At 42.3% G+C, this 26,120-nt stretch overlaps 1 protein-coding gene across 2 annotated transcripts in view; it reads left to right on the top strand.

The window, feature by feature from the left end:
* The window catches only part of B3gnt2 (UDP-GlcNAc:betaGal beta-1,3-N-acetylglucosaminyltransferase 2), a 31,502-nt gene extending 12,004 nt beyond the window's left edge, over nucleotides 1-19,498 (top strand). The window contains exons 1-2 of one of the 2 annotated variants that reach the window (XM_042691200.1): nucleotides 3,434-3,511; nucleotides 17,009-19,498. In XM_042691200.1, coding sequence (XP_042547134.1) covers nucleotides 17,018-18,211 — 1,194 coding nt within the window. In that variant the 5' untranslated portion in view covers nucleotides 3,434-3,511; nucleotides 17,009-17,017 and the 3' untranslated portion in view covers nucleotides 18,212-19,498. Of the gene's footprint in view, nucleotides 1-3,433; nucleotides 3,512-17,008 lie in introns of those variants that run through there. The other variant, XM_042691199.1, reaches the window with a different exon arrangement.
* Nucleotides 19,499-26,120: the final 6,622 nt, after the last annotated feature.

The raw sequence follows: 26,120 nt of genomic DNA, 5'->3' as shown, positions 1-26,120 counted from the left end.
TATAAATATATAGTAATATGATATATATCATATATGTATTATACAAAACAAAGCTTAACTAGTAGACATTAACAAGTTGACAACTTGAATCTATAGATGAGAAATTAGAAAGAAATCAGAATTTATTTAACATCAGCCACTTCCATATCCAAGTGTTACTCTGATTAATAAAAACTTGCTGATGAAACCGGATGCCGGTGGCTTACACCTCTAATCATAGCTACTCAAGATGCTGAGATCTGAGGATTGTTGTTCAAAGCCAGCCAGGACATGAAAGTCCGTGAGACTCTTATCTCCATTTAACCACCAGAAAACTGGAAGTGGTAGAGTACTCGTTTTGAGCTGAAGAGCTCAGGGACAGCAACTGGGCCCTATGACTGACAGAAAAATCCACAAAAACAAAACTTGCTGCCAGATGCCAGTGGTACATGCCTGTAATCTTAGCTACTTATCAGGCTGAGACCTGAGGATCAAGATTTAAAGCTAGCCTTGGCTTCCAGTTAACTACCAAAGGCTGGAAGTGGAACTGTGGCTCAAGTGATAGAATACTAACCTTAACAAACAAGCTCATGGACAGTATCCAGACCGAGTTTAAGCCGCAGGACTAGTACTGAATTAAATAAACAAACAAATAAGTAAAAACTTGCTGCCAGTCAAGCAGTATTGTTACTTCTCATAGTTCCATATTAGTTTTTCACAACATAAGAAACTGTTGAAAAGTCAGGGAAATCTTTTACAAAAATAAATCCTCAGTTTAATAGAAGCATGAATATGTGTGTGATGGAATTTCTTCCAAAGCAGTGGACTTTCAAACCATCCAGAAATCACCAGTCAGAACTGAATTTGTATTTGCTGGTGTATTTTGCCTATATCCAAGAGGTTCAGTTAAATCCACAGAGGAGCTGAAATAAAACTTAGTGATGAGAGGATTGGGAAATCTGTTCATTTGAAAACTATCTTTTAAAAGAAAAAAGTCAGCTGGGCACTGGTGGCTCACACCTGTAATTCTGGCTACTGAGGAAGCTGAGGTCTGAGGATTGAAGACAGCCCAGACAGGAAAGTCCATGAGACTCATGTCCAATAAGAACTACTCAGAAAAAGCCAGAAGTGGTGCTGTGGCTCAAGTTGTAGAGAACAAAAAGGCTCTAGGACAGAGCCCAGGCCTAGTTCAAGCCCCAGGACTGCCAAAAGAAGAAAGAAAAGAAAAGGTGCCACCAAAAGTTGTTTCTGTCAATGAATTATTTTTGAAAAAATCACAAAATGTTTTCTTCCAGAGAAATGTTACATTCTGTACACTGCTGTGAACAAATGTCTGAGACTGTGGGCTGTTGTTAATTTTCTTCCCTGTACCCTACCTCCCCAATGTCTATTGACCATAAAGCAAAGTGTTCACAGTAATGACATAGGGAAATACCACCAACAATGAACAAAGACATGAAATCTATTCATTCTGTTGCTACTTCTGATTTTTTTTTCTCTCTCTTTCTGAGAGTCTTGGCCACAAAGCCTAGGCTGGCTTCAAACTTGAAATCTTCCTGCCTTAGCTTGCTGAGTACAGGTATCACCATATCTCTCTGATTCTTTATGGCAGGATAAATGGCATAGTGACTTTCATTTCCAAGTGCTTAATATTAAAATTTTGAATTTCTACCTCTATTTACAGTCAGTTATTGCAGCCTGTGGAATTAAGTAGTGGAGAATGTGTCATTTTAAAAGTCAATCTAAAGAGTTTGAAGGGAGTCAGCTTTTAATTTGGACTAGTTAGTAATTGAATTTTTTATACATTTTACTGTGTGTACTGGCATTTACCACTTTTTTTTTTTGGGTCCGTTCGTGGGGCCTGAACTCTGGGCCTGGGCGCTGTCCCTCAGCTCTTCAGCTCAAGGCTACCGCTCTACCCCTTGAGCCACAGCACCACTTCCGGCTTTTTTCTTTTTTGCTTATGTGGTGCTAAGGAATCGAACCCAGGGCCTCTGGCATGCAAGGCAAGCGCTCTACCACTGAGCCACCTTCCCAGCCCTTATCACTTTTTAATACCTACATGAAAATATTTTTTCTTAATTTAGTTCACCGGCCTTTCTGTATATATACCTACAGACTTGAGTAGAATCACCTAAGTGACACCAAATTAGCCATTGACTGCCCCCCTCCAAGCCCCATCTCTGTACACCAAAATTGCCAAGCTACAGCTGGTGGCCTACTTATATCCAGAAGCAATTATACAAGGTCAGTTTATATAATGACATTCTGTTTCAAGTCCAGTAGAGTGATTTGTGCTTGAGCATTTTTATTAATTTTTAATTGCCTTCTTCATCCCTTCCCCCTTCCCTTGGGCCTGCATTTGTTTATAGGCTTATTTAATTGTGCATGACTGTTTCCTGAGAGATGTTTTCAGGTGACATACTGCCTTGAGATGGTAGCAGGTAATGCTCTCCTGATGGGTGGGATATTTGGGGGGAAACTTGGGAATTGGGAAAGAGGAGTGGCCAGGACATATAAACTACCAGCCAGGAACCAAGGGAGGGATACTTTTAAGGGTGGGCTTGGAAACTTAGGTCCTTTATATGAAAATTATCCAGTAATGATTGTTTCAAGCAGTTTGAAGAGAAGATTCTTGATCAGAAAGGTCAAAGAAGAAAGATTTTCCTTTAGGTACATCCTATTTCCTTTACTGTTAGTAGATTTATTGCCTGTTGAGAGGCAGACAGTCCTAGAGATACAGCCCAGACTTCCTGTGGAGTGTCAGACATGTTATCACAGAGTGCTTATTCAGATCTACGTGGGTGAGATGTTGTAACAGAAGGAATTAATAAAAGCAAGCCCAAGTGCAGTAGGAGTAATGGGATGGAGGAAGAGAGGAGGATGGATGAACTTCTTTGTTGTTTGTTGAAACTGTAGACCTCGGAAAAAGACTACATAAGTTTCATTGCTGGACTGACAGTACTGCTGGGAAGTGGTGGCAATCCTGGTTCCTCTCCTTGCTGATGTTGCCTCCTCTTATGGCTCTTTGCCCCTGGGGGCCTTGTTCTCCTAGGTAACTGAGGTATTTGGAGCAGGCCATCTGTAGAGTGCTGGAAAAGAAACTTGTTCTTTCTGGTAATGAATGGGCTGTGATCCCTGTATGGAATGTGTGTGTATGTTTTTAGAATAACAAGGCAAGATGATCTAGTATTGGTTGGTCAGGATGGCTAGTACTAGTTCTTTGGTTTCCACCCTGTTATATGCTGACTGTTTTCTCAGAGCAGGATAGTTTGAGTCTACCTAGGTCATATCAGTCAGGCTGTGATGCTGAAGGGTAGTAGAAAGAAGGTTCAGTTCAGCTCTGGTAAATGAAGGCTTTGCTTGAACTTGATTGTAACTAGATGAGTTTAAGTTCTTGCTAATTTATCATTCTTTTTATGGAAAATGAATGAATCAAAAGTTGCTCATGAGTTATGAAACACATTAGCAGGAGATTTTATGCTGGCACTGAAGGTACCTACCTGTATTACTGGACTAAGACCTCCCTTAGGTGAGGGAGTGATTCCCAATCAACCAATTTGTTCCCATTATTCCTTTCTAAATTTGATTTTTCCTTTTTAAAGATGTCACTCCCTTTGGATTGTTTACGCTTTCCTGCATATTCAGTGATTTCAGTTCCTTAATTATTTTTTTAAAAGTACAACTTGATTTGGGGATCCTTGGAGTCCTCCTTCAATGGCATAATGTTGCTGGTGAACCATGTAAGAACGTAGACTCAGGGTTGGGTCCAAAGTCCACAAACTGTCTCCATGGGGATTAGCTCTCTGACCTCAACCTAATTGCTTCACATTTTTGAGCTTGTTGTGAAGATTAAATGAGAGGAGAACATCCTGACATAGAATGGGAAAAGGACACAAGGAGTAGGAAAATCAGGAAAGAAGCTTGTAAAGTAGGTCTAAGGGAACGAAGTAAGGACAATGTCCGTCGGCATTGTGGACCACTTCATGCCCTTGGATGTGCCTGGAGAGCTTCATTCAGTGTGGCCTTTCTTTTTGGTGGTCAGTGAGTAGAATATCATGGCTAGATGCTAAATGACTTCAAAAGGCTGTGTTCCCTTTGCAGTTTTCAAAAGAAATATTCAGATGATGATGAAGAAAGCATGTGCTTATAGTAAGTTGTCTTTTAATTACAGCAAATGTTAGAAATAGCTCATGCCTATTGGTTAGCAATTGGTAAGACAGACCAAATGTTCCTGTAAGTTGTCAGGAGTGTGTGTGTGTGTTGGAGATCTGATGAGAGGAGACAAGCCAAACCTGTGCTTTATAGAGATTAAGTCTTACTGAACTCAGATGTCACCTTTATTTATGATCATGTGGACATCCGATTTGGAGTCCTTCATTTCTCCCTTACTTTGTATTCCTATTTGATACAGTTTGCAATTTTTAAATATTGATGTGAGAGAGGACTTGTCCCAACAGTCTGTCCAGCAGTGGTTTTTGTCAGGTTAGCTGTGAACAGGACTCTTCTTCCTAGTGGGGAGACCGTAGGCACTGCTAGCAGCTCCAACCCATTCTTTTCTGGGTAGCCTCAGCAACTATCTGCCCTGGATCTGGCTGTGTTAGTTGTTGCCTGCAGACACCGGGTGATCCCACCCCACCTCCTTGTTTATCCTGCTTGTCCTCACATTCTGCATTCTGTCCTAGGCAGGCCTGCCAGGCCTACCGCCACCTAAAGAACTGTCATGTGTTTATTGACATGTCACTTCAAGGTACAGGACTCACGTTTTATATCCTTTCACCTCATCTCCAGAATTAAAAATGTTTGTGATTTGGGGTTGATGATAAAGAGTTTTAATGGCACAAGACAAAAATATGTGCCATATTTTTGTTTGCTGTTACCTTGTCTCTGAAAATGGATCTGGGCCCTTTGTGCTTGGTGTAAACTGAGGGCTCTTACTCCTTTTACAAGAGGAAGGGATTTTCCTTCTGGAGCTTGTTGTCTGTGTGTCTATACTGTGAGCACCTGCGAATGATTGTACATTGCTAGAGAACCAGTGGTTTTCCTGCACTCCTGGTGGCTGCAGGACGCAGCTTTCACCAGCACATGACTGCTGCTTTTTCCTCTGGCAGCAGTGGTGAGACAAGGGAGCCTGAGATAGAGTTGCCTGCACTTTGCCCAGTCACTGCTCTGCATCCTGTCCTCAGCCCCGGTGTGTGCGTGTACCCCTAGCCAAGTGGCCTGACAACCTAGTGAGCTGGCCACTTAATTTATGTGCTAAGCACTCCCTGCGCTGTTTCTGTTCACCTGCCACTGTATACATGTCTGCCTAGCTCTCCTACAGGGGCAAGCCACTTTAGTTCCCAGTTCCAGTAGCATCCTGACAACTCCTGCCTGCCCTCGGTTCTGCATACCAGTTGACTTATCTATCCCATGACCCAGAGAGTTGTTCCTGCTTTCCTGGTGACTGTAGACCATCTCTAGCTAGGTCACCAGGAACTTTTCTACCATCTGCACCTTCTTCAACAAATTTTGAAACCCTTCTTTTCAAACTGGTCCTTTTGTGGGTACTTTTCGTCTGTAAATGAAAAGTCACTCTGTAAATTTTTTCTCCATCTTCTTAGTTACTCACATATCATATCTTTGTATTATTAAACTTTCCTTGCTTGAATCACTGACAGGTTTATGTTTCCAGTCTGAAAAACCTACAGCCCAGCTAAGTCTGCAGAAGGCTGAGTCAGAGAGAAGTATTCAGAGCCCCCTGAGGTCGTGCTGAGAACCTGGGTAGACTATACTTGCTTGTACATGGTTCCTAGAGGCTGGAGTAGAAATGTTTACCATACCATGTATAGCTTCTTAACAAGCTTCTACACCACCTGCCCTTCCTAGGAAGGGACTGTACCTGCTTTGTAGCCTGTTTTTTCTAAAATGATTGTTCCCTGGTAGGTAAATAGAAATGCCCTGCCCCAGGTTGCAGATCTGTGTCAGGACTCTTCTTGTATGCTCATTGTCCTGTTGCTGAAGGCCAGGAGGGAGGTAGAGGTCCCTGCCTCCCTCATTTGGGGGTCTGCCATGCAGGAGAGCTGGAACCTTACCTGGAAGCACTGCTGAGTCCCCCACACAGCATCCCCGTACAAGGGAATGCTCCGTTGGCCTGCTTAGTCATGCATGAGTTGCATGGTGACCTGACTGAAAATGAGAGCTGGACTGCACTTCCTGACCAATCACCTCTTCAAGTCTTACTCCACCCCCTCATCTAATGTAGACTCACTATTTCTAAATTCTGTCCTCTAACTCCAGAAAATCCTTCAAGTTTTTCCCATGTATGTATCTAATTAACCTGGTTCTACTTAAATTCTTACTGTGTTCATGATCTTGACCATATGACTAACAAACAAACACCTCTGTTCCTTTGCTAAATCCTGAATACCTTTCAAATGCCAATTGCAAGGTGTTATATGGTTCAGGATGATCGCCTTGATGATGGCAAATGACTGTGTGGGGGGGGGGGGCGGGGGGGGCAGCCTACCTAGAAGAAGACAGATACCCTGATTCCCAGGAGATTGGTGTGGTATTCAGACTGGCCATCTTCTTGAGTAAATCATCTTTCAGGGGAGAGCAGAGGTTATGAGGCCGTGAGAGCAAGCTCTGGTTGTAGAGCAGAGAGTAATTAGAAGGTGTTGAGGTGGATTGTGCCCCAGGCTGAACTGAACAGGGGAGAGGCGAGGGATGTGATGGAGGTGGGAACGCAGGACCTCAATTCAAAGAAATACTGGGCTTTTTAACCAGGTGCCTGGAACTTGACCTATTGCAAGTGGGGGACCTAAGTAGAAGGGTCTCTTTGAGACATTCTGAGACCATTCAGAAACATAGAATGGTCAGACCATGAGCCCTCCTTTTGAAGGCTGTAGTTGGATAGAAGAAAACTTAGTACAGAGGCAGCCAAGAACAAAACCTGAGACATGTGCTGTCATTTTAGTCTTGAGTAGAGGGAGCAGAACCCCTTAAGAACTATTAAACATCCATGACATGGTAGACAGCAAGTTGGTATGGTTGGTTATATCATCTTCATTTTATAAGGAGGCTGAGAGAAGTGGAATAACTTGCCACAGGTACAGCAGAATTAAACTCTGATTGGTCTAACGGCAGGTATCAGACTGGTTTTCAGACTGAAGATGATTTAGAATATCTCCATCCTCAAACATCTGCTAGCCTTGCTTTTTTTTTTTTTTTCTTTTTCCTATTGGTCCTGGGACCTGAACTCGGGGCCTGAGCGCTGTCCCTGAGCTTTATAGCTCAAGATTACCACTCTACCACTTTGAGCCACAGTGCCACTTCCAATTTTCTGAGGGTTAATTGGAGATGAGTCTCATGAACTTTCCTGTCTGAGCTGGCTTCCAACCTTGGTCCTCAGATATCTCCGCTTCCTGAGTAGCTAGGATTATAGGTATGAACCACCAGTGGTTGTCTGGGCTAGCCTTGTTTTAATAAACAATTATTATCTTGGAGCTGGTGGCTCCTGCCTCTGTAATCCTAGCTATTCCGGAGGCTGAGATCTGGGAATCTCAGTTCCAAGCTAGCCTGGGCAGGATCTTACTCCAGTTAACCACCTAAAGGCTGGAAATAGAGGTGTAGCTCAAATGGTAAAGTTTAGCCTTGAGTAAAAAAGCTCAGAGACAGCACTCTGGCCCTGAGTACAAGCCCCAGGACTGGTGTGTGTGTGTGTGTGTGTGCCTGTACACACGCACTCACACACGCACACACACACACACACATTATATAATCTTTCTACTGAGAACCTAAAACACTTTCAGTTTATTAAAGGTAGGATACATTGACTTCTCTCTGTCATTATTTTGTTTCCCTGTACCCCCCCTTTTTTTTGGAAAATCTTGTATGTGTTTATTTGAAGAATAAATCCAATGGTTAATTTCATTTTTTGTCTTGCCTTTTATTTTGATTGTTGACAATAGAACCCAGAGTCTCCCTCCTCTATGCTAGGCAAATGCTCTACTACTGAGCTACAACTCCATCCCAGTGATTAATTTTATTTTAAATGACAAATAAAAATTGAACAAATTAGGCACGCTGGGTTTTGAGAGAGTTGTAACAATGAGTACCAGAACATGCCCTGCCAGACACTTTGATCTATAATACTGCCTGTGGGGACATGTGGGTGAACAGATTCATTAGAAGTACTTTTCCCTTTTAATTTTGGACGTGAAGGGAAAAAACTAATAAGTAGGCACCAAATTCCTTAAACTTAGCATGTAATTCTGTGACTTACAGACCAAAAAATAGAAGGAGACACATCTCGGCCTAGTGCCAGCCTCTCTCGAGGGAATAGGAGAGTGCTGGAATTCCCTCACTCTAGACCTGGCCTCTTGTTCCCATTAAGGAATGAACTTTAGGGACAGCCAAGGCCTTCTGGTCCCACTGAGCCGCCAGATTCATTGCCTCCTCACCTGCCATCTGCCATCATGATGCTGGGAGCTGTTCTCTTCCCCCAGAACCACTTAGCTGCACATGGTTTGTGCCCCTATTTGTCTGAGCAGAATTTGGGAAGGGCTGGCAAGGAGCAGGCAACAGATGGAATAGCATACGAGGTGACAGTGTTTGAGAAGCCATTCTTGACAGGCTCCTAGAGCAAGGGGCACAAGGAGGCACTACTTCTCTGCCTTGTGATAAGGCCTAAGGCCTGGGATCCTTCTGTATCTTTGAGCATTCGTGAGTTGGTCTTGCTTGAGCAGGAAGCAGGACTTTTTCAAGTGGAGGCTGCTAACTTACACATTGCTGGAGATCACACCACAAACTTGGCTTCCTCAGGCTGATAGGGTAAGAGTCATTGGGTCCTCTCGATTCATGACTACAAGAGGGTTCTACCTTTCTTTTATCCAGAAATTTGTTTTTTTTTTTAAATTTTAATTTTAATGTTTTGCTGTGACAAAAGAGCTGAGATAAGTCAGCTTAAAGGAGAAAAGTTTATTTTGACTTACTGTTTTGAACTTCAGTTTATGTTCACTTGGTTCTATTGCTTTAGGCCTTTGGTACCACAGTTTATTATGGAGGGGAAGATGTGACTCAAGTGGTCGAGCACCAGCCTTGAGCGGAAAAAGCCACAACTTCCAGTACTGGCACAAAACAAAAAACTGACGTGAAGAGTAGGGGATGGAATATCAGGCTTCTGAGCTAGTCCTAATATTAGGAATTAAGTGAAGGTTTCTGCTCTTCACTATGCCTTTTGTCTAAAAATCATCATTTTAAACTATCTACTTTATTTCTTTACTTTTAAAAGATAAAATGGCCTAGAAGGAAAAAAAGAACATACCTAGCGGTCTTCAGCCTTCACATAGCTCTCATTTATTGCAGGTAACTTTCAGGCCTCTTCCACATGACTACCTGCAGATTTGCATGTTGCTAAAATCATAGTGTCACCCAACTGATATTCTAGGACAAGGTACCATTGCCACTCAGATAATAGAGCTTTCATTTTTCCAATGATTCTATTTGCCAGTGAATTTTTGTTGTACAAACTTATTTCCACATGGAATAGTATAAACACTTATTGATGTCATAAAAAGCCAAACTGCTTTAACTGTCCACTTGGATACAAAAAAGTGGTTTATGTTGCTGTAAAAATCACACTTGCAAAATTATACAATATTTTTTAAGGTTTGACATTTTTGTTAGGATTCTATAAATATGCATTGCTACTATGAATAAATTCTGTTTGGTGTTATATGAAATTAAAAAAAAAAAAAAGAGTAGGGGATGGAGAGAGAAGGGTGGGGGGAGGTGACCTTCCAGTATCCCTTTCAAGGATATGCCTTTAGTAAACTAACTTTTTACCTCAGAGCCTCTCTTCCTAAAGTTCTGCTACTTCCCGCTAGTGCTACAGGCTATTAGGCCTTAATTTAGCTCATGGCTCTGGGGGGCAGGATTGGGGTGGGGGGGAGGAGACATTTAAGATCCAAATCATAAAACCCCAGTAGGTACTTGGGGGAAGTACGGAGCATGCTGGCCTAGGCTGTAGGTCTGTTGCCTAGGGTGTGTGCCACTGGCCTTGTCCCTGCTTCAATATTCCATGAAAATGGGCTGCTGCTACCCTGGTCATGAGCACCTCTCTGATAGCCAGCACTTTCCTTAGTAGTTACAGAGCTTTTGGATCTGGAGGGGACCTTTTAGCATCATCTAGTTCAGTAGCTTCCAGGCTTAGGTCCGTGAATGAGACAGTAGCATCATTTCGGTATTTTGGAGCTAGAAGAAAATTGAAAATCTGCATGGTTGAAGTAGCTGAAGGCCTTTCTTGGCTTTGGGCTGGAGTTAAACTAACTGAATGTTGTAGTGTTGGTCATCTCCTGTGGGTGGGTAGGAGGGAGGCCCTGGGGAGTAGAATTACAACTACTACTTAATAGAATAATCGGCTAATGGAAAAATTGATGTCTTTGATGATCATGGTTTTGAGTGGGATGAAAAAAACCAGCCTTTTAGTTAGAAAGTTTGCAGGTGTCACTGTCTTTTCTCATGGTTTGGTAATCTTGCCCCACGTTCTAGTACAGGATGTCGGAACCAGACACCACAGCTCAAATCCTGACTCCATTGCTTGCTGGCTAGGAAGCCGGGATTCTCATTTTTCCCATTTCCTCATCTCAGATGAGAGAAGAAGGACATGTTGCCAGAGCAATAATTTAGTAAATGTTACAGTTCCTCCTTGTCTTCCATATCTGGGTTTTGACTCTTGATAGTTCAGTAAGATTACCACTGAAAAAAGACTAGCATTTCCTCATTTCCTTTTATCATAAGCCTGTGTGGCTGCATTTGCTTGCATTATAATTTAAACCTCATACTTTGGAACCTCACACATTGCTTGGGTTTGAAGCCTGGCTGTGCTACTTACTAGTTGTGTGACCCTGGACAAGTTTAGTCCCTGTGCTTGGTGTACCCATCCAAAATCAGAGGGGTGTTTAGAGTAGCTGCATCTTTGGATGGCTGGTTTCTGGTGCACACTCAGTAAAATAAAGCAGATGTGTTCATACTATCGGAAGCAGGAGTCAGTTCTTTCTAATAGATGGCAGCCCAAGAAGACTGGCATCTAGGGTGGGTTTACGAAACACTGCAGGGATCAGGTGGGGTGTGAAGGGTATGGGGGACCTGGCAGCTATGGGTATGGACAGGCTGCCAAAGGCGCCCACCTAGCACCATGCTGTGTTCCCCTTGATGGGCAGGTGGTCTCCAGATGTGGAGCAGCAGCTGTACCTCTAAGGTGCTGCTTGGTGTGGCAGCTATTGGGCAGCAGCCTTCAGTTCTGCGGCTCTCAGTAAAGCAGGTCTGTGGCATCATGTTTTTATCTGGATAGTCTCATAGCTTGAGCACACAGTACAGTTCTGTTTTACAGTCCATTTTTAGCTAATGTTTTTCCTGCTCCCACATTGTCTTTCTAAACATTTTAGTTGCAAAATAAGGAAGTCGTGTTTTGTTAAACAAAGTCAACTGAAGTGTTGAAGTTTGAAAACTGTCCCCAAGGTAACAGGCTAAGGTCGTTGGTTGTTTGAATGTGGGCTTTTCTCTTGTCCCGCCCCTGTTGGGGACAAGGTAAAAAGCTAAAGTCATTGTTTGACTGTGGGATTTTTTTTTCTTACAATAAAAATCCCAAGTTGTTTTTTTTTTCCTTTTTTTTTGTCAGTCATGGGGCCTGAACTCTGGGCTTGGGTGCTGTCCCTCAGCTCTTCAGCTCAAGGCTAGTGCTCCACCATTTGAGCCTCAGCCCCACTTCTGAGTTTTTCTGCTTATGTGGTGCTGAGGAATCAAACCCAGGGCCTCATGCATGCAATGCAAGCACACTACCACTGAGCCACCTTTCCAACCCCTAAAAATCCCAAGTTTTATCCTGAGGGCTTATATAATTTTCCCCAGCTTTGGGGCAGTAATTCTTTCTCACATTCTGTTTAAACAGTTTCACTTCCTGCTCAAAAAAGGACACAGAATTGGGTTTTGTGTCTGCAGTGTGATATTTAGTTAAATACTTAGAGAGCTTTTTCCCACCGATGCTTTATGGGAGTCACAGTGTTATATCTCCCCTTCCATGCACTTCAACTCTTCCTGTGAGTCTAAAAGCAGAGTGCTCATGAAGAACTGTGCCCAAGTCCCAAGTGAAAGCCAACATCTAACCTTTGGGAATTGTCACCATTGCCCTTTCTACCCCTCCTCCTCCAGTGGGCTTGGGAGAAATAGCCTTTAGCAAGGAAAGCAAACTGAGCCTTTTTTTTTTGGCGGGGGGGGGGGGGGGGGGAGGGGGTCAGTCATGGGGCTTGAACTCTGGGTCTGGACGCTGTCCTCAGCTCTTCAGCTCAAGACTAGTGCTCTACCACTTGAGCCACAGCACCACTTCTGGTTTTCTGTGTGGTTTATTGGTAATAAGAGTTTCATAGCCTTTCCTGCCCGGGCTGGCTTTGAACCTTGATCCTTAGATCTCAGTCTCCTGAGTAGCTAGGACAACAGGCATGAGCCACCATGCCCGGCATAAACTGAGCCATTTTGAATTTAGGCTCAAAAAAAACCCAAACTCTTCTGAAGGGGCAGGAGCTGGTATGTATGGGCTCCCATTTTCCTTTCTTTGATGACTGGTAACAATCAGCTGTACACGGCCCCAGCCCTTGGGTCCTTTCATTGTTTTGCTAGTTTCTCAGACTTCACTGTACCTGGGCCAGGTGATGAGAAAGTAGTTGTGCCCTGAAGAGGAGGCAGACATGCAGAGAACCCTGCATTGGGAGCCAGAAGGAGGTCTCATCTCACTTAATTCAAGCCTCCAAGTATATTCCTTACTGGTAAGATGGCATCCTGTCACCTTCGGAGGAGGGATGCTGCAAAGGGGAAATGGGCTAGGAGGATCCTCTTAGATTGATGGCCTTGAGACCAGTGCAGGTTGAGGATGGGGTTATTGGAGAACTCTGCGTCCTGACTAAGAAAATAAAAGCGTGAGTTCTAGCAAGTGAGGTTGGCCAAATGTGACCAGGGCCAGCAAACCTATTTGTGAAAGTAGTCTCAACAAGAAGGATTGGTGGCTTCATGGTAGAAATTTCCCATAGTGTTATGGCTGGTCTCCCCCTTAATTGGTTGTACAACTTGTTAGTTTACCTGTAGTCTTTTTTTTTTTTTTTTAACATATTACTTATCCTGAGTCTTTTTTTTTTTTAGACAAATAGCTCTTGAAACTCATAATCTGCTATGTCTTCTGTATATAAGGTGTTGTCTTTTACTCTAGAATTTTCAGAAATTGATTTTTGGTATCTTAACTCATATTCCTGAGTTGAAAATTGATGCCTAGTATGGCTGTTGACTATAAACAGTATGTGATTACCTTCCAAATTACAGCTTTTTCCTTTTATCCTCATTCCTTCCTTTGTTGCATCTTTCAGCTTAGGAGGAAGCCAGTAGTGCTGGGTGGAGGGCTGCTTTAGTATTAAAAGAGCTATCACAATTTACTAAGAAACCATTTATTTTTGAAGTATTTGGGCTCAAGTCTGGAAGTTAGAAGAAGGAGCAGCAGCAGTAATTTAACTGTATCTATGATTTATTTTCTAAACTAAATGATTTAATTATTGACCTGCATCAGATAGTGTACAATACCTGTTCAGTTGCATTCTGCCCCTGCAAGTTAGGCCTACAACAAAGAGGCTAAAGGTTGCCTGCCAGGCACAGAATAACACCTTCAGGGAGCCTGTAAGAAAGCAAGCTCAGGGGGCTGAGAATGCGGCTTAGTGGTAAAGTGCTTGCTTAGCACGCATGAAGCCCTGGGTTTGATTCCTCAGTACCACATAAACAGAAGAAAGCCAGAAATGGAGCTGTGGCTCAAGTGATAGAGTGCTAGCCTTGAGCAAAAGAAGCTCAGGGACAGTGCCCAGGGCCTGAGTTCAAGCCCTAGGACTGGCAGAAAGAAAAAAAATAAAAGGGAGGGAGGGAAAAAAAGGAAAGAAAAAGGAAGCAAGCTCATTTGACCAGAGCAAATCTAAAGAAGCACACTCTTGCCGGGTGCCAGTGGTTCACGTCTATAATCCTAGCTACTCAGGAGGCTGAGATCTGAGGATCACGGTTCAAAGCCAGCCTGGCCAGGAAAGTCTGTGAGACTTTCTCCAATAAACTACTCAGAAAACCAGAAGTGGCGCTGTGGCTCAAGTGTGGTAGAGCACTAGCCTTGAGCTGATGAGCTGAGGGACAGCGCCCAGACCCAGAGTTCAAGCCCCATGATCTACCAAAAAAAAAGACGAAGAAGAAGAAGCAGAAGAAGGACCTGAGGTTTAGGTGTGGACAGTTCAAAATTATTCAGTGGTATGACCTAGGGTGCCTTTAAACTATAATTAAAAAGTAAGAAACGTCCAGTGGTTTCCTCCTTGGAAGGAAGGTACAAGACGGCTCTTCTTTCTGCAAGCTCAGTCATGAGAGTCTGGAGAGGTAGAGCTGAAGTGGGCGGCACCTGGGGAGTGAGGAGAGATGGTGTGGGAATGGGAGTCTACTGACTCATTTGGCATGCCTGTAGCTATACAAAGGTTTAGAGACTTGGGGGCTTGGGTAGAGGCTGGTAGAAAACAAAGCTGAACGGAGTGATTGTGAGTATCTGTAGTACCAGCTATTTGAGCCGCTGTGGTGGGTTGATCGCTTGAGCCTTGGAGTTCAAAGCCAGTGACAAAGCAATGCCCTGTCTCTTAAAAGATAAGGGGACCTGGGCACTGGTGGCTCATTCCTATAATCTTAGATACTCAGGTGGCTGAGATCTGTGGATTGAACTTCAAAGAGAGCCTAGGCAGGAAAGTCTGTGAGTCACTTACCTGAAGTTAACCACTAGAAAGCCAGAACCAGAACCCTTGGAACTGTGACGTAAGCAAGTGGTAGCCATACATCTCAGAGATGGCACCCAGGCACTGAGTTAAAGCGCACACACACACACACACACACACACACACACACACACACACACACACTTAAGCAAGTGGTAGACACACACACACACACACACACACACACACACACTTAAGCAAGTGGTAGCCATACAGTTCAGAGACAGCACGGGGGAAAAAAAAAGAAAAGAAACACATAGAGCCTTGGGAACACAGAGCCTTGGTATCTGTGGAGATTTGTTTGGCTCCAGAACACCAGCAGTCTTGGGTGCCCAAGTCTCTTATGTAGATACCACATTTACATACCCACTAAAGTGCAAATTACTGTGCTGTGGTATTTAGGGAGGAACAATAAATGGGAAAAGCCCAGCTGTGTGGGGGAAGACACAATTGTTTTTCTTTTAACATATTTAGTCTGCGGCTGTGGTGGGCTTAACAGTATGTCCGAACTGAAGCTGTTGAGCAGCGGTAAATACCAGCCACTAGGTTGAGATGAGCAGGTTTTGTGGAACCCCAGTGATCTGATGTGGACTATGTCACATGTGATTGTTTTCAGCGTCCCCGCCGTGGCCAGCGTCCTTTCACGTTGGGAACTGTTCACTAGAACCCAACGAACTTTAAAAAAAAATCCACTTCTATTTTGAAAAAGTAAATACTGCTCTTGACTAAATTAGTCAGACAACTTTTGTTTTAGAGGCTGGAGAAGAGTGGCTGCCATTGGAATTCATGGCCTTGGCTGAGAGTCCAGCTCTGCCCCTGAGGTCTCTGAATGTGTTTTCTCAGCCCAAAATGAGAATAATGTAACAGTGCCTAGTGCTAGATTCCTACTTGTATAATTTATCTCAGAAGAAAATCTTTTCTGCTCCTTATTGTGTGGCTTTTTGACTTTTGGGTTGTCTTAGTGGTATGCTGGTCTAATTAATTGTTCTTGTTCAAGCCATCCATTTCAATAGTGTTAGGATCTTGGAATTATTCCCAACAAACATTTCTGTACTCTTTGTTGTTGTTGCTGCTGCTCCACTGTAGCCTACAGCCTGAAATCCTTTGGATTTCCTGGAATGTCATTAACATTTCTCTTTCTCAGCATGCAGTTCTTTTTCAGGGCTTACAGATGGAACCCTTACCCAGAACAGCACATGCACAGTACCTTCTACATCCCAAGAAGTTCCCTTCTGACCCTCTCCAAACCCCCATTCCACCTTTTTTTTTTGATTCCTATATCCTAGATTAGTTTGCTTTTCTTGAATTTATATAAGTGAAAATTGGAGGTCTGGGAAGGTAGCTTTGTGGTAGAGTGCATAGCTAGCGTATGCATGGCCTTAGGTTTGAGCTCCAGCACTACAGAACAAGTGAAATCTTTAAGAGAAATTTGAGGTCTGGCTTTCACAAACAGTATACTGTTGTCGCCAACAGTTGTTGCTCTTTTTATTATCCCATGTTCCTTTTGATGTACTTGAGTAGTCTCAGTTTTGGTTTTTGGAACAAAGCTGTTACAAATCTTCATTTTCTCTCTATTACTTAGTACATTTCCTAACCTTGTAACTGAGCAAATGTCTTCATCTCTCTGCCTCAGTTCCATCATCTGTAAAATGATGGGTTTGGAAATAATTCAGGGTTAGAACCAGCATTGTTTAAAAACTGAAGTATGATAGCTTTTTAAAGTGAAGGATATGGAACAATACACAGTTCAACACACAGATATGTGTGCATTGGATCACAATATAAAATTTATTTGTCATCGCAATTTGTAAACAAATCAATTTGCAAAGTACTGGTTTGTATGTACCCTTGTAGGCAAAGTAATTGAAAGCCATGAGATTAGTTAGTAATCCTTACCTCTGCGTTTTGGGTATCTAAAGCAACAGTAATGTTCACTGTCATTTGCGTAATGCTTGCTATGGGCCAGACAGAAGTCTAAAAGCTTTGTATACAAAACCATATATTTTCTCTACTCATCCTATGAAATGGGTTAATTACCATCACTTTAATATGGTAAGGCTGAGATATCAGTCATGCCGTCAGCCTGAGGCCACTACAGTAGAGAGAAAGGGCCATCGTTTGCACTGGAACTGGCAAGTCTGAAGTCCTTACTCTTAAAGTAAATGAATTAAAATGTATTTGCAAGTTGATAATCACCATGCCCCTTCCTTTTATTCCAGATATGAGACATGAGTGTTGGACGTCGAAGAATAAAGTTGTTGGGTATCCTGATGATGGCAAATGTTTTCATTTATTTGATTGTGGAAGTCTCCAAAAGCAGTAGCCAAGAAAAAAATGGAAAGGGGGAAGTAATCATACCCAAAGAAAAGTTCTGGAAGACATCTAGCCCCCCTCAGGCATACTGGAACAGAGAACAAGAGAAGTTGAACAGGCGGTACAATCCCATTTTGAGCATGTTGGCCAACCAGACGGGGGATATCTATGGGCCCTCAAATATAAGCCATCTGAATTTTTGTGAGCCTGACCTGAGGGTCACATCAGTTGTGACAGATTTTAACCATTTGCCAGACAGATTTAAAGACTTTCTTCTGTACTTGAGATGTCGAAATTATTCACTGCTCATAGACCAACCAAATAAATGCGCAAAGAAACCCTTCTTATTGCTGGCAATTAAGTCCCTCACTCCACACTTCGCCAGGAGGCAAGCAATTCGGGAATCCTGGGGCAGAGAAACGAATGTGGGGAACCAGACCGTGGTGAGAGTCTTCTTGCTGGGCCAGACCCCTCCTGAGGACAACCACCCTGACCTTTCAGATATGCTGAAATTTGAGAGTGAGAAGCACCAAGACATTCTTATGTGGAACTACAGAGACACTTTCTTTAACTTGTCTCTGAAAGAAGTGCTGTTTCTCAGGTGGGTGAATACTTCCTGCCCAGACACCGAGTTCGTTTTCAAGGGTGATGACGATGTTTTTGTGAATACCCATCACATCCTGAATTACTTGAATAGCATACCCAAGAACAAAGCCAAAGATTTGTTTATAGGTGATGTGATCCACAATGCTGGACCTCATCGGGATAAGAAACTGAAGTACTACATCCCAGAAGTTGTTTACTCTGGGGTCTACCCACCTTATGCTGGGGGCGGTGGCTTCCTCTATTCTGGCCACCTGGCCCTGAGGTTGTACAATATAACCGACCGGGTCCATCTCTACCCCATCGATGATGTCTATACTGGAATGTGCCTTCAGAAACTGGGCCTCGTTCCAGAGAAACACAAAGGCTTCAGGACATTTGATATTGAAGAGAAAAACAAGAATAACATTTGTTCCTATGTAGATCTGATGTTAGTACATAGTAGAAAACCTCAAGAGATGATTGATATTTGGTCTCGTTTGCAAAGTGCTAATTTAAAATGCTAAACTGCATACAAGCTCAATTTTGCATAGAAAGGCATACACTGACTAGTTCTCATGTTGTGTTTTCACATTAGGGTAATTTCTCTGCTAAACCATCAGAATTGCCTTCATAAGTAGTATCCATGTGAGGGCCTTTGAGCTCTTCGGTTTGATACTGTTGTGACAAAGGAAAGCTGATGATGTATTTATGGAGGATATAGCAGGGCCGTTGGTTCTGATCCTTCCCACTGCCTAGTGATCACTATTTTCTTCTTTGTTCCCCTTCTCATCTGAAATAATGTTTCTAAAATTTGGATGTTTTATTTGTTTTTGCCCTTTTACATACTACTCCTACTTCCATTATTACAACTAATTTACCTGTAACACAAATGTTGGTGTACCTATTGGCAACTAAGATTACATTATACAAGACTCAGAGGTTTTTGTAAAATGGAGCTGCATTTATTTCCATGGTATTTGGATGAATTTTTAAAAATTGTCTAGAAAATGAACTTCTGTCAAAAATTTCCTGCCACCCAACAGTATTCTCTTGTGTTAATTTTGCAAGATGAAAATGACCATGTATCACATCCAGTGTGTTTTGTTGTGGCTGTATGGTCATGATGAGAAGCAAGGTGGTTTAATTTTTCTTGTGTTTCATTTGCTGGGTGGTATGATCATAGTTATCTAATTGTAGTATTTTGAAAATTGTCAGTATGGTTCTATGATGGCCAACTGAAGATTGAACTGCCCCTGATAAATACATGGGTTAATGACTTTTCAATGTGGACCAGGAAAGCACTTGTGACTTTTGAACTTGTGGTGAAAAATAGAAGTTGCAGATCTTAAGTGGTTTGTCATATGAAAACTCCAGGATTCTATTCTTGCCATATTTTCAACATTGTTGCTTATATATAAAATCTGAGTAGTGATTGCTTCCCTGTCTCAGTGTAGAAGTGCCTGTGTTTTTATTTATTGTTCAGATCGAAGACCAAAACATTTTCTTAAATATATTTTATGTAATATTTTATTTGTACACAGTGTTGTTGATGAAATATTTAACTAGAGCATGATATTTTAAACGTTATGGTATAACATGTTAAATAAAGCTGTTATTTTTTGAATTAAAAAATTTGTTTTGGGGGGATATGAACTACTAGAGTTGATAAAATTCTGCCAAACTATTGCTTATATGTACTCTCTCATAACCTGCTTTCATAAAATATTTTTGTGTTTTTAGAGATGAGGAGCCTTATCAGATGTGAATCTGGAAATTGTATAAAAGTGGAAATAAAGTCACTGTATTTTTAATTATTGTGTGTAATAATCTTTATTTCACTTTTGTGTATTTGATTATATTTTCCCAAAGAGGCCATTTTCCCCAGAAACTGTTGCAGTGGTATTAAACGATAAACCTTTTTCTTATCTCAGTGGATAATCCATTTTTGCACTTAAAATCTCTAACTTTTTTACTTCGAGTCAGTGATTTTAAAGAATTTAATTAGGGAAAGATACAGCATTGTACATCGTATAATCCTAAAGCAGGTAATTGGTAAAATATTGAAGCAACTGTGACCAAGTTTTAGGAAGTAGACATTGTTAATGTTCATTTAAAAAGTAATAGCCATTCAATTGACTTTAAAGAGCAGAAGAACTAATGTAAAATTTAACAAACTGTCTTCTACTTGAAATATGGTAGTCATTTATGTGCAAGTCTGAGTTTACAGAGACTTCATGTAGGTCTGAAACAGGCCTTGTTTTTCTGAGTTGAATCCTGTATCTGATCTCTCCTGTCCAGTAATTGCTAGCTCATTTCCCAAAAGGTTGCCTCGCTATATTAACTTTACTGGAAAATAAAGATCTATGGACATTAAGAGGTAATTGAATCATAGTTTCCATGTTGTCCATATAGTTTGACCACAGTCTCAGTCCTCTGAAAGATTGCTTAATTTTTTTTCTTCTAGAGCTTCTCTTTCCCTGGTTTCAAGTCTCTTGCAGAAAAAGAAGCCATTTATCATGTTTGGAGGGTCACTAAAGGTGTTTGGTGGGCCTCCAGTTGGTAAGGGTACAGTATTTGAAAGTACCGTGTACTGATGGTGTTTAGAGGACATGTTCACAGGTACTACTATATTTGACAGAAGTTCTTGTTCAGTGGCTGCCTGAGCTGATTCTTTCTGTCCAGTAGTCTGGCTAGCTGTTGTCCAAACTGAACTCCAACTATGATCCTTCTGTCTCTACCTCCTGAGTATCTGGCATAACTGCTCTTACCCTGTGGTGCTTACACAATGGAGTCTTATCCAGTCGTCCATCTCCTAGATGTAACTGCAAGTCTAATTCATTCTTTAGAATTGTTTAGCAAATTGAGTCTTCAGTGGGAACTGGTGTATGGTGACACCTGAGTCATGTATTAGGTTGAAGGTTAAAAAGGCTGAAGGAGCATTCACAAGGTTTATAGACTTTTCATAAACCCAAGTAGGTCTTAAGACTCAAAGGAGGAGAGACCACTGTAGCCAATCCTGACCCTGCTTATCCCCCTCTCCTTTCTTGAGTTGGTCAAGGTAGATTGGAAAGGAAGGACAAAAAGTCAAGAGAATTATTACCAAAATGCTTCTATTTCATGATCTGTGTCATTTTTGCTCCTTCGGAGCAGAAAGAGGTACTGTTTTGTTTTCATTTTCCCAAAAGATGAAACAAATGAAACTTTGACTTGGGCTACAGGTTAACTTCTCTTATTTGCCTCTGATGAAATGCCAGGGACTGATGGTATTGCTCAGTGGTAAAGCTCTTGCAAGTACAAGGCTGTGGAGTTCCATCTCCAGCATGCCACAATGAAAGTATCTTTGAAAGAAATTGCCATGGGCTGGGAAGGTATCTCAGTGGTAGAGCGCTTGCCTTGCATGCATGAGGCGTTGGGTTCCATTCCTCAGCACCACATAAACAGAAAAAGCCAGAAGTGGTGCTGTGGCTCAAGTGGTAGAGCGCTAGCCTTGAGCTGAAAAGCTGAGGGACAGCGCCCAGGCACAGAGTTAAGGCCCCACGACTGACAAAAGAAAAAGAAAATGCCAGATTCTTGTTTAGAGTAGAAGAAAAGAATATTCTGCACTATTGAGATGATAGGATGTTTGCTTTTTCCTTAATGTTCTATGTCATTTTTGTTTTCAATGTTAGGAATATACTTGCCAGATAAAAGAGATTTTGAGACTGAACTTTAGAGCTAATAGTAAATCTGAAGATGGAAGTATTTATTTTAACTCAGATCTCAAAGTAATACAGCAAAGAATTTTTTGGTTTTTAAATATCACTATATCTCAAAAGGTAGAGGTCAAGCATCAGGTACTTTTGTTTTTAAAGAGCTCAGAAAAGCTAGTTTGTTCAGATTACATAATGAATTACCATATTTGTTTTCATAAGATGCAGCATTTTTTACATACTACCAAAAAATCTTATCGATCTGTATATCAGGTATATGATATGCCTCAACTGCAGAAGTATTAAAATTGAAATATTAAATTAACTAAAATACAGCAGTAGTGTTTTTTTTTTTGTAAAATTAATGTACTATATTGAAAGATGGAGTCTTAGCTGGGTGTGATGGACACTGGTATTTCCAGGACTGGGTGATAGAGGTAGAAGGATCTTGATTGTAGGTCAGCCTGGGGCAACATAGTGAAACTCTTGTCTCAAAATAAGGAAAAAAGGGAGTCTTATTCAGGTGTGCTTCCTGCTTTTCACTTTGAACCATGTTCAGGAATTTTCATTCCAAGCACCCATTGTGGCTTGAGCCCAAGCTTTGTGCTTTGGCAGTTCTTTTCCTCCTGTTGTGAAGAGTGATGTGTTGATTCCATGGAAGCAGTGAAATCATTTTGGTCATATCGTCTTAAGTTGATCAAAGAGGCATGCAACTTTCTGGTAGTTGCCCTTTGGGGAGTGGAGAGGTGCGCTGTCATTCTACTACAGCAATAAGCTACCTGGAGAAATCTCAGCCCAAGTATCTATAGCAAGGACTCACCTCATTGCACCAGAAACTTACTCTCTTGGGACTTTTCCCTTTCCAATGTGTCAAGCAACAGTCACCTTTCTCCAAACCCTCCTTGCAATTGGCTTTCCGAACCATTCTACTGACCAATCATGAATAACCCTGTTCCAGGACCCCACTTTCTTTCACCTCTTCTTTAAGAATAGATCAGAAGCCAGGTATCTGTGGCTCACACCTGTAATTCTAGCTACTCGCGACTGAGATCTGAGGAACCCAGTTTGAAGCCAGTCTAGGCAGAAAAGTCCAAGACATTCATATGTATGATTCATATGCCTAATTAACCAGCAGAAAGCTGGAAGTGGAGGTGTGTCTCAAGGCACTAGCCTTGAGCAAAGAAAGCCAACCGAAAGTGCCAGGCTCTGAGTTCAAGCCCCAATATGCGCACATCACAGATAGGCACAAACACAATCAGAAGAGTAGGTGATTTTTTTTTAAAGGTCTTTCAGGAGCTACTTCTCCCTACAAGGCTTGCTATGTAGCAAGTTCATCTTGTCTTAGCCTTTCTTAGGGGTAGGAGTCTGCTGCCCACCACACCCAACTTTCCAGATAACACTAAGTGATCCCTGGCACTTTATGAAAGAAGGACTAAATTCAGAGGTGGTTTCCCTCAGTAGAAGGTTGAGGAAAGGGTCTCACAGATTGAGCAGGAAGGAGGGAACAAGTAGTAGTGACCCCAGAAGCTGGAGCTTCCTGCCTTCCTCATCTTCTTAGATCTATTTTGGGGTGTTCAGCTCATCTGTTCCCAACCTAACCAGTATGCCTGCTCAGGGTAGTAGGTAAGCATCTGTACTGCATCTGAGTGTGAGTGTTTGGGATGGCTGGTCCAGCTGTTGGTTCAGGCAGACCCCTCACCCCCCATCACCCAGACTTCCCCCTCCAAGCTTGGTGCCTTTTCTGGCATTCTCCTGGGAACACTGACCTCCTCATCCTCCGCAGCCTCTTCCCACTCACATCCTGGCCTGTGATTTTTCTCTTCCCTTTGTCTATGGATACAATTCTATCTTTCAGAAATGAAACATTTCTAGGATAGTCCACTTAAAAAACTAGTGCAGGGGCTGGGAAGGTGGATCAGTGGTAGAGTGCTTGCCTTGTATGCATGAGGCCCTGGGTTGCGTTCCTCAGCACCACATAAGCAGAAGAAGCTGGAAGTGGTGTTGTGGCTCAAGTGGAAAATTGCTAGCCTTCAGCTGAAGAGCTGAGGGACAGTACCCAGGCCCAGAGTTCAAGCCCCACAACTGACCCCCCCCCCCAAAAAAAACAACCAAAAACCTCAACTGGTGCAGCCTTGGATGTCTCTGGCTCTTCTTACCATTGTTGCATAGTGATTCTAGCAGAATAGGAAGCAAACACTTGTTTGTGACTGTGCACTGTCTCTAAGTGGAAGCCCTGGTATTTGTGTGTGTGTTATTCCTGACCCTTGCACCAGTTGACCAGGTTGGCAGTTTCACCTAGAAACTCTCCCTGCTTGATGATAGGTGATACAGCATCCACTATCTAGGTTCAGGTTTTAAAGTTTCCTTTATCTCCATAACCCTGGATATCTCCTGCCACTTCTCAAGGTTATCTCTTGTCACCCTCTCCCCAGCACGTCCACCTTTTATTCCTGTTTTGAATCAATGTCACTTTTCCATCTTCTGTGGTGAGAGGCTATAGGTCCTTCAAGCCAATGAGGAAGCTTCCAGGTTCACTTCCCGCCCACCCTGCTTACCATGTCTACAACTGCATCTCTCCTGGATACTTCATGAGACAAAGCGACCTCTCCTCCTTTAGTAGGCTTACCTCTGCAGAAGCTGCTGGCCTGGCTTCTCCCTAAAACTTAGTGTACACTTTGAGGGGCTTTTCAGCTGCCATAAATTTCTGGGGTGGGTAGGAAATGGCCAGCCCCCTCCCCCCCAGCCTTCATCTCCCCCACAAGACTTCCTCTTCCTCTGACTCAGTTGACCCTCTGTCGCCTTCCCTCTTCTTGTTCAAGGGTTCAGACAACAGGTTGGAATGCTTTTCCTCATTGCAAAACATGGCACAATAATGAGATGAGAAGTAATCTCAGGATAATTTATGTCTAGCCTGCGGTGTGAAGAGAATGAGAGCATAGAGCTGTGTTGGCAGAGCATACAAAGCCAATGAAGAAGAAAGCTGTAGGAAATCTACCTAGGCAGAAACCCAGAATCAGACAGTTGGTACACAATTGGACAACAGGACAAGGCACAGCACCCAGCGCAGGGCAAGACACTAGTCCTGCCTTGTTTTAGCTGGTGAAATTGTTGAGAGCCAATGTATCTGCATTCTGGGTTGCAGTTAACCAGGAAGCCAGATCTATGCTCCCTGGTGGCAGCTCTGCTGTTGTCTTCTTGACTGGTAACATGGAGAAACGCAGGCAAACAAGGAGAGAAAAAACAATATAATAGAATGTGGACACACTCAAAGGATCTCATATTTATTTTCTCTCTTGTGGCCTGTGACAAATGAGGGGTAGACATCGAAGAATAAGTTACTAGGCTTAAAGTTGGTGGGAAATGCCTTTATTTATTTGGTGGCAAAAGACTATAAATGAGTCATCATGGAAGGAATGAAGAAGGGGTGGTCATGTCCTGTCAAGAAGGCTGGGGAACTTCTCTTGCTCAGTGAGTCCTGCTAGACTGAAGAATGGGACAAACAAGATACAAAACAAACCCCATGGGGAGCTTCTCAGGCTGGGGAGGAGAATTCCATTGTTGGAGGCAACCTGGCTCACCACTCACACCTCCAGAAATGGCAGTGATGCTTACTTACGTAAGTGCCTAGCACCTGTCCCTACATTGAGCACCTGCTCAATGAAGAGTGGCAGTCAGGGCTGGGAAGATAGCTTAGTGGCAGAGTGCTTGCCTACCATGCATGAAGCCTTGGGTTGGATTCCTCAGTACTATATAAACAGAAAAAGCTGGAAGTAGCACTGTGGCTCAAGTTATAGAGTGCTAAACTTGAACAAAAAGCAGCTCAGGGACAGTGCCCAGGCCCTGAGTTTAAGCCCCAGAACTGGCAAAACAAGCAAACACACACACACACACACACACACACACACACACACAAAGAGTGGCAATCATAACTAAAAACAAAACAGCAAAAACTCACCTGCAAAGGCAGATGTGGTAGCACATACTTGTATTTCCAGCACTAGAAAGTAAAGGTAGGAGGATATGTGAGTTCCAGGCCAGCCTAGGCTAAAACAACAAAAAGCTTCCATGTTTGGTAGGTTTGTCATTATATGGTAGGTACATAATTAAAATAGTTTCCAATTTATTCTAAGTCTGGTTATGTTTTCATTGCTAATAGACCAACTCAGTAAACTAATTTTCTTAGACTGATTAGAAGTGTTAGGCTAAACCTCCATTTAGGAAACTTTAAATTCATCAGGCTTGGCAGATCACCATGTAATCCCAGCACTCAGGAAGCAAGAGTGAGAGGATTGGAAGTTTGAGGTCAATGAGACTCTATCTAAAATAAAACATAAAAAAATTTTAATTAAAAATATTTTTAAGATTTCAGTTTTAATTAATTTTTGACTTACAGAAGAGTAATAAAGAATGGCTTATACCTCTTTGCCCAGATTTCCCTAATGTTAACTTCTTACATAACCATATAATTATCAAAATACATATTGGGCCAACGAACTACAGGAAATCAACATTGCTACAAGTCTATTCCCCTGCATTGCAGACCTGAGTTTTTGACAGTGTTTTTTTTATTAATACCTATTTTCTACTCTAGGCTCTATTTCTTTTAGATCTTTAATGCATTTCATATGTTTTTTTTCTTTTGTCTTCCCTTCTCATGTACAACTTGAACATCTTTAAAAAAATTGTTTTTTAGGGACTGGGAAGTTGGCTCAGTGGTAGAGTGCATGCCTTGCATGCCAGAGGC

Source organism: Dipodomys spectabilis, unplaced genomic scaffold, assembly GCF_019054845.1.
Source record: "Dipodomys spectabilis isolate Male_0828 unplaced genomic scaffold, ASM1905484v1 ptg000141l, whole genome shotgun sequence".
NCBI lineage: Eukaryota > Metazoa > Chordata > Mammalia > Rodentia > Heteromyidae > Dipodomys > Dipodomys spectabilis.
This window is presented reverse-complemented; position numbering and strand designations above follow the sequence as displayed.